Source organism: Drosophila albomicans, chromosome 3 (assembly GCF_009650485.2).
Source record: "Drosophila albomicans strain 15112-1751.03 chromosome 3, ASM965048v2, whole genome shotgun sequence".
Classification (NCBI taxonomy): domain Eukaryota; kingdom Metazoa; phylum Arthropoda; class Insecta; order Diptera; family Drosophilidae; genus Drosophila; species Drosophila albomicans.
Window position 1 is genome coordinate 42,424,907 of NC_047629.2, and position 12,422 is coordinate 42,437,328.

General features: G+C 36.1%; 2 protein-coding genes across 3 annotated transcripts; both read left to right on the forward strand.

Moving 5' to 3' along the window:
* Nucleotides 1-914: 914 nt before the first annotated feature.
* Nucleotides 915-5,227, forward strand: LOC117572256 (probable G-protein coupled receptor Mth-like 9). The gene is made up of 7 exons (XM_034254954.2): nt 915-2,118; nt 2,175-2,366; nt 2,429-2,662; nt 3,861-4,017; nt 4,079-4,282; nt 5,022-5,101; nt 5,182-5,227. The coding sequence occupies exons 1-7, from the start codon at nt 1,419-1,421 to the stop codon at nt 5,214-5,216; spliced, it is 1,602 nt and encodes a 533-aa protein (XP_034110845.1). The 5' UTR covers nt 915-1,418; the 3' UTR covers nt 5,217-5,227.
* Nucleotides 5,228-7,612: 2,385 nt separating this feature from the next.
* Nucleotides 7,613-11,557, forward strand: LOC117572259 (probable G-protein coupled receptor Mth-like 8). 2 transcript variants are annotated; one of them, XM_034254959.2, is made up of 6 exons: nt 7,613-8,387; nt 8,444-8,600; nt 10,374-10,565; nt 10,620-10,838; nt 10,901-11,264; nt 11,319-11,557. In XM_034254959.2, exons 1-6 carry the CDS (start codon nt 7,863-7,865, stop codon nt 11,362-11,364), a joined length of 1,503 nt encoding a protein of 500 aa, XP_034110850.1. In that variant the 5' UTR covers nt 7,613-7,862; the 3' UTR covers nt 11,365-11,557. The 2 variants fall into 2 exon arrangements, with proteins under 2 accessions (XP_034110850.1, XP_051859840.1); XM_052003880.1 differs by lacking the exons at nt 10,901-11,264; nt 11,319-11,557 and having other exon boundaries at nt 10,624-10,776.
* The last annotated feature ends 865 nt before the right edge of the window (nt 11,558-12,422 follow it).

Below are 12,422 nucleotides of genomic sequence, written 5' to 3' on the forward strand. Positions count from 1 at the left end.
CCAGAAGATTGCAGTGTGTATTTTATTTTATGCAGGAGATATTGAAACTGTTCCTAAATTATACTCTGCACATAACCCGCAAAAGTTTAAAACTGTTCAAATTTTCAACTCTTCTCACAACACAACCGGCAAAGCATTACAACTGTTCCTAATTTATACTCTTCACAAAACCGGCAAAACTGTTCCTCTGTTTACAAAAGGCATTCTACTGTTCCCTATTGTAACAGAAGTAAAACATTTTCTGTTCATCGTGAATTACACAAATTCCTCATCAACTTATAAATATAATGTTGATTATATATTCGTTATGATTTAGCGCTAAATCTTTACTTACAATATTTTCTCATTTTATTTTAATGGCGCTTTAACTGTACTCATTCAGCTCAACTGAGTCATTTCATTCAATAGCAGCAGCAAAGTGAACAGTTGTTTCGCTTTTCTGTTCCCAAGCCACGCCACGTTAGTCAAGTGCACAACCAAGGTGTTGGCACTCGCTGTGGGCGAGAGAGCGAGCGAGAGCATAAAAGCTCTGAACTGCGCATACAACTTAAAGTTTAGCAAAGCCAGCTGAGCTGTCTGTTTGTTGTTTTTATTTGATTCTCGCGGCTCGCCGCAGCTGTCGCTGTCGCCATTGTTGTTGTTGCTGTTTAACTACTACCAACAATGGTAGCAACAACAACGGAGCGAATGAATTTTGAATGAGGTTCGCGCTGCGATGGCTGATGCCGATGGCTGAGATTCCAATTCGACACACAATCGAAATCGGTTGGGCTATTGGATATGCGATGTATGAACACTGCGTGCATGTGTCTGTGTGTGTGTGTGTGTCTGTTTGTATTTCTGTTTTTATGTGATTGTGTAGGGCTGTGGTGCCGGTTGTTGGGGCTTTGCTTTTGCTGACAGACTGGCTAATCAGTTAGTCTGTTTTTTATTCTTGGCCGGCATGGAGCGTTGACGCTTTATGCCGCAAGAAAAGCCAACAACGCATCGCAAAGTTCGCTTTACCCCTCGCGTGCTCCACCGCACCGCTGCTCCTCACTAAGTGTTGTCGCAATCGTAGCCGTTTTTAGACGCGTCGCGACTCGCGCGTATTCTGCGTCAGCGTCGCCGCTGGCAGCGACGTCAGCGTCAACGTCCGCTTCCCATTGTCGCTGTCGAATTTGATTGTTGTTCTTTGCGGTGACTGTGCGTGTGTGTGTGTGTGTAGAATACTGTGAGCATCTGAGACGATCGCAACTTGTGCGAGTGTTTATCTATTTAATAAAGCTGACGCCGCCTTGGACTGTGACGTCACACACGCTTGGAATTAAGATTTCAGTCCTAAGAATTTACTTACCACACCTTACTCGAAACTTTAACTCCCTCGCCTTTTACAAGCGTAGCGTATTTAATTGTGCAATTAGCAAAAGAGCAACAAAATGTGGGCGACGCTCGTGGGGATCATTGCCGCCATTAGCGTAGTAGGAACAGTTGTTGGTGTGACAGAAACAACAACAACAGCGGGAACAACAGCGAAGACACCAACCAACACCAGCTCAACTGTTCCTGCCAAATACCCTTGCGCCTTTTCGGACACTGTGAACGTAACGGACTCGCAGCGTCTTCAAGATGGCTCCTATGCCCATGAAGGCATCGTGATACCCGCTCACCTGGTTGCCATCTACAATTTCAAGGTGATCGATGGTGTCGAATATCGTGCCCCAAAGCATGTGCGTGGTTGCATTTGCCTCATCAAACCCTGCATCACCTTCTGCTGTCCCTTGGGAGAGCATTTCAATGCCAAGAGTGGGAACTGCACAGCTCCATTGCAACCCAGACCATCGAGCACACTCGTCGAGTTAACCGACTCCTCTGGGAACATCAGTCACGTGAAGATCATCGATCAATTTGTGGTTCGCACTCAGCTGGGATGTCGCAACAAGTTTGTGGACAAGAAGCACGATTCCTTCTGGCAGTGGAATCTCTTTGAGAATGGCACTTTGTTGAGGGATGATCGATTGTGGAGCACCGATGAATATTGCTTCACTTCGTTGGAGCATCAACCAGCTGCCTGGGAGTTGGTTCCCCTCAACTGTGAGCGTTTTCAACGTGGCTATCGCGTTTGGATTTATGCCATCTGTAAGCTTTCAATTCTGATTGGTTTGTTTCTCTGCTAATCTGATCATTTTTTGCAGGCAGCATTATTGCTATACTGATCAACATTTTTATACTCTCGCTGCTGGGTTGCATTAATACAGCAAGGAAAAGTCACTATGGCCAGCTGATTATCTACTATCTGCTTTCGGTGATTGCGGGTTATTCGCTTTTAGTCTACTTAACTTTAAAGAATCCCGTGAAATTATCCCATGAAGCGTGTCGCAATATTGGTGAGTCTTGAGTTTGACTATTATTTTCTTTATTCGTGCTGATTTGTTGCTTTTCTTCGCAGGTTTCTTGGCCTACTTCTTCATCATGTTGTCCTTTGTCTACTTGGCCATCTGCAGCTTTGATTTCATGCTCAAGTTCCGCAAGAAATCAATGCGCAATTGGGTTCGCGCTTTGATCTACTTTTTAGCCATAGTCTTCGTGATTATTCTTAGGTTTGCAGTGTCCTTTGCACAGGACTCTAATTTACCAAAGCATTTTAAACCCGGTATTGGTGAGGATTATTGCTGGTTCGATGGTAAGTTTTGAAACACTAATTTGTATTTCTATAACGTATTGCTAATAATTAAAATCTTCTTTTAAGAATTTCTTATATTTGCAACCTAATTTAAAGCATTTCTTCTTAATTAAAAAGTTCTCAAAGTTAAGATTTATAATGCAACTTTTTGTCTGTGTCATACCTTTTTCTGTTTCATAAATATTTAATAGTTTTACTTTAATATAAGTTAATATATTAAACTTGTATTTTAGAGCATGCATTTATATTTCATATTTTGTAGATCATTTTGTATCAAAAATCGAGTTTTTCCACCTTATAAAATTTGTTAATGAATTTATTGCGTTGATCGTGTGACTATTTGCTCGACATTTATTGAACGATTTATGACTTCATATAGCATCAATTAATTTGATGATGTGTATAACATTTTGTTAAATGGTCAACAAGCTGATGTGCAACATATTTCATTTCTTTTTTGCGCAAAATTTTAATTTATTATATCTATTCTGGTTTTTTATCTTTTGATCTTTGACGTTGTTTCTTATTGTTTGTTATGATATATCGATATTTAGATATACAATTAATTAGCATGTTTCTTTAGATGTCTCAACTGTGAAATTATTTATTTTGCTTCTCACTTTCGATGTAGGAATTTCATTTATTTTTAAATCATGTGACTTGGATATACTAAAATGATATTTTTTGTATAATTGTAAATATTTGTTAGATAATTACCAAATTATTCCAAAGAATTATAAAAAAGAATTTCAGTATTATATACATTTTTTCTTCAGATGTTAAACAGGTTTATATTTTTGTTTGTTTGTTCGTTTCAATGTAGAAATTTATTTTTTTTTTAATTGTTTAAATTGTCTTTAATTTAAATGCAATGCTTGGTATAGAGATCAGTAGTATATTTAATGATAAATATTATTCATTTTCTAAGCTAACATTTCTCAGATTTACAATTTAAATATTTCATAATAAATTACCACATTTCAACAAATATCTTACGTTCTGTTATGTTATGTTCTTAAGTTTGATATGATTGATATAGAAATTGAATTTATCTCGAAATTGCAATGCAAAGCTTTGTTAAATGGATCAGTTATATAAATTTTAATAATTTCATTTATTTATACATATGTATATACAATTTTTTTTTAGATCTTAATTTATGATTTTATTTTCATAATATTTTCTCTCTTTTTTCCAGTGCGTCTCTGGGGCATATTGATCTATTATTATGTGCCCATTTTGCTGCTGCTGATCTTCAGTCTATACTGCTGTTTCCAGACGTACTCTGCGACCTTCGAGTTGGACCCTGACACACTATATCTTGAGGGAGTCCAACTGCGCATCATGAAAATTCAGTAAGTTATAGAAAGAAAGATCAAGAAACAAAATCTTTATCTTTTTTTGCATCTTCCTTAGTTTCTACGCCTTCACTGGTTATTTGGTTGGCGTCTTTGCCGTTTGGTTGCGTGAGATGATCGTCTATATCTTGGCTCGAGTCAGGGAACATTTCTTCATCATCGATTTCTGGAGTGGCATTTGCATTCTGGTTCTGGCCATAGCTGGCTTTATACTGCTGCTGGGCAAGAATATGCACGTCAAGACTTGGTGGTCCATCAATGTGTAAGTTTTTATACCGGCTATTCGTAGAAAGGTATTATAACTTTATGACTAGAGGAAATGTATGCAACAGGCATAATGAGATAGCTTATTGTAATAGTATATTAATATACTAAATATTGAATTAGGTATATTTAAGTATTATTTCGTTATATTGATTTGGTATGCAGCAGGCAGAATAAGACAGCCTAATGTAATAGAATATCGATATACTAAATAACCTTTTTTTGGTCTTATTTAATAATTTAGTATATATTTATTTATATATAATATTTATTTTATTATTTTAATTTAGTATTTTTCGGTACATTAATATGGAATATACTTTAGAATATTTTAGTATTTTAGGTATAATTACTTGGTATCCAATGAGACAGTGAACGTAATAGTAGATTAATATACCATATATGAATTCGGTATATTTTAGTATTTGCTCGATATATATTGATTATGTATGGAACAGGTAAAATGAGACCGCGTTACGGAATATACCAAATATGGAATTAGGTATATATTTTAGTATTTTTTGTATATTGATTTGGTATGCAAAAGGCAGAATGAGACAGTGTATCTTAAGATTATATCGATGTACCAAATATGTAATTCGGCATATCTTAGTACTTTTTCGGTATATTGATTTGGTATATTTTACCGCAATGTTTCGTTCATAGTCGAGTACAGCTTACTTATTACTAATTCGATTATTTATTTATAATTCAATCAAACTAATCTCAACTTGCAGCGAATCCAGTCAAACCGATTTGAGCATTATAAATGCGCGTGTTTACAAATTCGACGAGAAGGGCGATCTGAAGAATCCAGGTAAGTGAGGGGAGAGAATTCATGGCAAATGTATTTTAACTTGTGCTAATTGTATTCGAAATTGTTTATGCTAATTATAGATTCGCCTTATCGACCGACGGTGACATCACTTTAAAATGACACACACAAACAAACAACTGCCTCAAACTGAATGATTCATGTCGTGTTTTGAATCATGCTCAATGTTTGCAATTATCTTACGATACGATGTATTCAATATATTAAGCAATATTTTAAGACTTGTTATATTACATTACCTAATCTAATAATTAAACAAACAGTTTCATTCTCGAAATTATTCCTTAAGTTCCGTATCCATCAACAGAATTCCAGCTACAGAGTAAATATAAACACATTCAGACTTCACAATGAAATATTCAATAAATGTCGATGAAATGAATATTAAATCAATTCATATATCTCTATATATAGTAGACAATGAATGCAGTCGCAATTGCATTTTGCATTCTGCATTTTCAATGTTGTATTCGAAAATGCTGAACACAAAGCGCAGTTCACAAGCCAAATAAATACTTAATTCAACTGAAATGTTAAACACAATTTGTACACCAACCTTTTTGACCTCAACTCGAGCTAACCCTTTATTATTTTCATTAACAACTCTATTAAGTTAGCTCTTAGCTGTTGTATAGATAGTAAGGGGTATGCACAATTTGGGAAAGAAAGCAATATTTTTACGATAGAAATACTGAACTTTATTCCCTTCAATGTGGTTTAACCCTTTTTATAGAACAACAACAACAAACCGCAAAGAGTCTTGGTTATGGCATGAATTATTTCCTTAACTGAATAATCCATTCACTAACAGCTGACCAGCCCCCAAAATTCAGAGTCAAGTTCCAGCCAAAGGACACAAATGGCAGCCAAACACTGAACAAAAGGCCAACAAAAAGCGTATTGGCCTAAACAGGTGGGAGGTCGTAGGTCGCGTGTCTGGGTTGGGTTAGTTGCTGGTTGCTTGCTTTACTCAGTTTACCTGATTCACCTGCTGAATGGAGGCGCCAAGTCGCCAGTCAAGTGGCACGCAACAAATGCGCTTCTAATGACGCAATTGTCCGTCTCCGTTTAGTCCAATTGACGACCTCACTACTCAACATTCTCCATTCTTTTGTGCTCTGCGCTCTTTGAACTGTGTCTTATTATGGTTCTCTACGGGAAATTATGTGCTCCCGCTCCCTGAAAATTTGAACTTAGGCGAACTGTGAAGACGCTTCCAGTCTAGAAATTTTGGATGAAATGATTTCCCACCAAAGAATTTTTGATTGAAAACTTTTAGCAATAGAATTGTAAAGCAGACAATAGAAAGATTGAAGAGTCTATAGAAAGATTGAAATGTTGTTTTATGTTATGAAGCAATGTAAAAATTTAAAGCACCTGTTTCTGAAGAATTTGGGCAATAAAAGTTGAATAGTTTAAACTACTTATTTCATTAAAAAATTCATGATTGCGATTATATCATATTGAGTTCCGGTAAACAACTAACGTAATCCCTTTTCTGATAAGAATGGAACTTAAAAGAACTTTAGATTGAGGAGAGTTGCAAAAAATTTAAATCAGGCTATTATATTAAAATATTTATGGCATTAGACAAAAATTATATTGGGAGAGTCCAGGAAAGTAATTTATTGTTAGAAAGGTAAAATAACATTGTATTGAAAATTCAAATATAAGGATGAAAAGAGGTACTGAAAGCAATTGAACAGATTACATTATTATAGGTTTATAAAATATTGTTGAAATTGTGGTTTGTTGAGGTTGAGCTGAGGGAGAAAAGGATAATACGTAATTACTTGTCAGTGCAGTCAAAGAAAACATGTTTTCTTAATGTTTTATGTTTTATTATTTATTCAACATGTTATTTTAAGCATCAAAAACTACAGCATGCAGTATTTATAATTAAGAAGTTTAGGTCATTAAGTGGTTAAAGATTCAATGAATTAATTGTGAATACCAAAAGTTAAGAGTAGTGTAAACTAATTGTTATCCTTTTAGCTCATATATAGTAAATATGGTATATTTTATATTGCATAGTATATTTTGAACGAAAAAAGAAATCAATGCAGTATTTTGTATTCTTCTTAAAATATATTAACTTAATATACCAAAAGAATACTAAAATATATCACGTTTATATACCAAATATACCAAAAATACCAAAATATGCATAATTAATATACCAAAGGTTTACTAAAACTTATCAAATTAATATACCAAAAGAATACTAAAATATACCATATTATACTCGTCAACTGTAGAGCATTCAGTGAGTCAGTGTGTCACGATAATGTTGATGTTGTATGCTCAGTTTCAGTTGGTCTGCTGCTTGATGTTTATGCTGTTGTTGTTGTAAACAAATAGGCGAGAAATCGCTAATGTGTTGCGCTCTATAATAGCATTGTGGGTGTGTGTCCAGTCAGACATTTATTCCATTTTGATTTGATTTTAGGTTGCTGGCAGAGCAGCAAAACATCCAGTTCAAGTTGAACCTGTGCCAGGTGCGGATGGGAACAGATCTGAACCGACTCAGTTCGATTCGCTTTTGTGTAATTTAGTCGCAGATTCGACGTCATCGAGACAGTGCATTAGGATTCTTTCACCATTTCGCTATTTGGTATTCGATAATTCGAGATAAACACGCATAAATTGGCATAAACATAAACAAAAGCGCGGTGAATGTGAGAGAGTGGGTGAAAAGGCTGCTGAAGGAGTAGTGAAAAGGGGAGTGGGAAGGCAAGCAAGAATGTTTGTGGCCACGACGCAGTTGCGTCGCTTTTTGCTTTGCGTCTTCCTCTGGCTGTTGACTCAGCGTGGCACGTGTGGCGCCTACCACGAAGAGGGGCGCTATCCGTGCGCCTTCATCGACACCGTGAATATCACGGGCAGCTACAGCATGGGGAGCAACATGAATGGATCGTATCTACACAACTGGACAGTGATTCCTCGTGAGCTGGTGACACCCTACGACTTTGTCATCGAGAATGGCATTCGAGTGCCTGCTGTGCGACATTTGCGTGCCTGCGTCTGTCGCCTTCGTCCCTGTGTCCGCTTCTGTTGTCCTGCGGGGCAATTCTATCAGCTGGAGACGCGTCGCTGTGTGGATCACCCCGAGGTGCCTGGCCATAGTCACATGACTGTACAGCTGCAGAATGGCACCCAATTGCATCAGGAACTGGGTACTTGGTTCTCCGTTCATGTGGAATCTCCTTGCGATCACATGCGAGCGGTGACCAAGGACTCGGAATATCTCCACTGGACCCTACATGAGGTATACTTGATTTGAGAGTTGAAGAGTTCAATCTGATTTAAAGAACTTTTTCTTAGAACGGTTCGATCACTCATCGCGAGCATCATTTCACCAAACACTATTGCTTCACCCCGCTCCTCTTCGGCAACAGCAGCTGGAGCTGGCAACCTCTTGCCTGCGAACCCGAGAAACTACATTTTGTGCTCGGCGTGCGCGAATGGACTTATGCTATATGTGAGTACGCTAATTATACCCGCTACCTATAGGGTAGAAGGGTATTATAACTTTGTGCTGGCAGGAAATGAATGTAAGAGGTAGAAGGAGGCATCTCCGACCCAATAAAGTATATATTCTTGATCAGCGTCAACAACCGAGACGATTTAGCCATGTCCGTCTGTCTGTCTGTCCGTGTATCCGTATGAACAGCTAGATCTCAGAGACTATAAGAGATAGACAGCGTTTGTCATGTTTGCACGCAGATCAAGTTTGTTTCAAATTTTTGCCACGCCCACTTCCGGCCCCACAAATTAACAAAACTCGAATAACAAGCGTAATTTCAAAACTAGAGTCGCGAATTAGTGTATTCAATAATAATTATAGTCTGCAATTCCTGAAAATTTGGTTACGATCAGATAAAAATTGTCGAAGTTATTAAAGAAATACTTTTGGGTAAAAACGCCTATTTACTGAGGGTCTCTATGGTATATTTTGAATGTAGTACCATATCAACATACTAAATATACAATCTGGCAAATTTTGTAATTCTGCAATACTTTGCTTTTATTCAAAATGGGTAGCGGGTATCTCACAGTCGAGCCCACTCGACGCTAGCTTACTTACTTGTTTCTTTAAATATGCGATTCGCGAAGAGAGATCAGAAATAGACAGAGATTGCTAATAAAAATAATTCGTATCGATTCGATCAATCGATTCCCGAGTGGCAGCTCATTATCAGCCACGATTTATGGTTGGCTATTGGAATTCGATAGAATAAAAGAAAACATAAGCATGCTGTGTTCAGGCAGCTTATTGGATAAATAAATAATTTTGATTCTTTGAAGGGATGGATCCGATTGTTTAAGGGTCTGAAGTTTAATGCTATCAATTCAACAGGTTTATTTGAACATTTTTGTATACACAAAATTGATAATTGCGAAATTTTGTTCAGAAACTTTTTTAATTATATTGAAAGATGTTTTTTTAACAGAAAAAAATATATGAACCGCTAGTTTTGTAGGTACGTGAAAATTATAGTAAACACAGAATTGATAATTGTTTAATTTTAAATTCAAACTTTTTAATAGTATGAGTTTTAGATTAGTTTTCAAGAGACAAAAGTTATTTTCAAATACAGAATTGATAATTGTTCAATTTTATACTGAAGTATTTTACTATAGTTGTAGTGATAAAGGAGAAAAAATTTAAATAATTGAAATGGCATCAGCGAAATAATAATTTTTTTGAAGCAACGAAAGTTTATTTCACAAATCATTCCAGAAAATAAATTTAAAATTTGTATATAATTTTTTAATTCATATTTTACTATACAAAAGTTTTAATGCAATTGAAGAAATAAATGAATTCGTAGTAATTCTTTGTCAGTAATTGTTTTCAGCTCTCGACAAAAAAACTTGCAAATGAGTTTTCATGTAGTTCTTCATTTAGTTTTAAATAAGCCTTTAAATATAAGGTCATCTTTCAGTCTTCAAAATGAAGAAAACTAAAATGAGTTGGTTCAGCTCTCCACAAAATGAGTCTAGAGCATCTCTCAGTCCTCATATTGTTCAAACAAAATTTCCGGTCTTATAAAATGTGCGTAATTTAAAAATCTTTCGATTTTCTAAAGAAAAGAAACTGTATTCAAAGATCAGAAATCTACTCTTCTTCTAAACATTTTTGAATCTCTCATCATATGCATAAAATAAATTGAATTTCATTCTTGACCGATCGCAATATCTTTTTAACATCTCTAGCTTTCATCATGGTTCCTCCTTACTTCTCTTTCAGGTCTCTTGATCTGCATTATCTCGATGTTCATTGTGCTGATGGTGCATCTGACGTGCTCGGATATGCGCAATAGTTTCTACGGCGTTGCTGTCAAAGCCTATATGATCTGTGTTATCTTTGGCTATGCGCTTTTGGCACATCTTACGCTCCACGATCCCGCAAATCTGTCATCGGCCGCTTGTCGCATCATACGTAAGTCTATTTCCGTAATAAATGATTGATCAATGATGCAACTTTAATGTTTAGCCAGCTTCGCGTTGCTCTTCCTGGTTTTGTCCTTTTACATATTGAGTTTCATCTCGTTCAAATTATATCTGAGCTTCCATGGCGTGGTGTTGACTAAACTGATGTTTTGGCTGATCTTGATACCAATTGTCATCATCGCCATTGGCTGGTCTTTCTATGTGGGTTTCAGTTATCATGGCGCTAAGTTAGTGCTTGGAGGCGATACTTGTTGGTTCGATCGTGAGTATTTAAAGCACCTTCCCTTTCACTTTCCTCATACATATTTCCTTTCTTCTCCTTAGCTCGCAACTGGACTGTGATGATCTATTTCTTTGCTCCCATTTTCATTGCCTGTGCCATCAGCTGCTTCTTTTATATTCTCACTTTGATTTGCATCAGCGAAGAGCCCGATGTTGATTCAGAGAAGAGCTTTGAGTCCTTGGAGCGAAATCGTTTGAAGTCCTTTTGGAAATTCTTTTCCTACACTGCACTCATTTGGTTCATTTACATCTGTTCCTTTGCTGTCAACTATTATCGTGAAGAGCGATCTCATTTGAACTATGCAGTTTGTCTCTGCACCGCTTTTCATGGCTTTGCTGCGCTTTATGCGCTTGTTGGCAAAAATCAACAAATACAAAACTTTTTACGGCGCATTGAGGATAATAAGTGAGTTCCAAGTTAATTAAATTTTGTTATTCTACTAACACTTTCTTCTCACAGCGATGAGGACACCGGTGAAAACTCTGTGCACATGTACATTTATTGATGTCAGCACAGTTTTGTTGCCGCTGCACAGTTTTAGAGCGACTGTTCGCAATGTAGAGCGAGCAATTAGTCGTGACAAACACTTTTTAACAGCAGCTAACCAACGTGACTCTAGCGGAGACTTGAACCTAGTGCAGCTTTTGCATTGACTGAAAAGCTTTTTTTGAAACTAACGGAAATTATGAAGATGTATTTGAATTTAATGTTGAATATTGTTTTGAAAAGAAAAACATGAATAAAAATTTTTTTAAAAATAATTGTACTACATTTCTTTTTGTAAGGTTTTAAATTATGAAATTTAATGTTGAACGTTTTTTTGAAAACAAAACATGAATAAAGAAAACTGTTGAAAAGTGTGCTACATTTTTTTTATGATATTTTAATTTAATGTTGATCATTTTTCTGAGGTCGAAATATGAATACAAATTTTCAAAAGTGTGTTCTACTTTTTTGTAGGGTTTTAAATTATTAAAGATGTAAAATAACCATATTCAAATTAAGTTTTTAATTTATTGAAAATGTTCTTAATAAACTTGAAATTATTTCATAATCGTAGAACATTAAGTCCCTCATTAAACTCATTATTTAAACTATATTTGCTTCATTAGGATAATTTAACTGAAATCAGCTTCAAAGAACCAAAGCAACTTAATTAAAAAAGGACTAAAAACTGTCCACAGCAGCTTAACAGGACTAAGTCCTTGTAAGCAGCTCTCTCTCTCTGTCTCTTAAAGCCGTAGACAAAAACGTATCTATGGCAGATGCAATCAAAAATGCACTCCACACAAAGAAGAGCTTTAATTGCAGATGCTCGAATTACATGGCGTATACGTAATACACACACACAAAGAGGAGGGAACAAACAATTAGCTGTTCTTAAAATAGAATGACAACTGCGAGAGCAGTTCGTGGTTAGCATTCAACAGATTTCAACAGGATAACAGAATCAGTGCAGGATAAATTAAGCATGTTTAAAGTGTTCATTCGGTGGTCAGACCGGTGAGGGGCGGGGGACGGTTGGAATACCTCCCACAAAAACAAATACAACAACCCGATTGT

Excerpts from the sequence above, each read along its gene's own strand:
- LOC117572256 (XM_034254954.2), top strand. The coding sequence starts at position 1,419 with ATGTGGGCGACGCTCGTGGGGATCATTGCCGCCATTAGCGTAGTAGGA. Across the intron at positions 2,119-2,174 it reads CGTTTGGATTTATGCCATCT|GCAGCATTATTGCTATACTG; the intron begins GTAAGCTTTCAA and ends CATTTTTTGCAG. Across the intron at positions 5,102-5,181 it reads GGGCGATCTGAAGAATCCAG|ATTCGCCTTATCGACCGACG; the intron begins GTAAGTGAGGGG and ends TGCTAATTATAG.
- LOC117572259 (XM_034254959.2), top strand. The coding sequence starts at position 7,863 with ATGTTTGTGGCCACGACGCAGTTGCGTCGCTTTTTGCTTTGCGTCTTC. Across the intron at positions 8,388-8,443 it reads TCCACTGGACCCTACATGAG|AACGGTTCGATCACTCATCG; the intron begins GTATACTTGATT and ends ACTTTTTCTTAG. Across the intron at positions 8,601-10,373 it reads CGAATGGACTTATGCTATAT|GTCTCTTGATCTGCATTATC; the intron begins GTGAGTACGCTA and ends CTTCTCTTTCAG.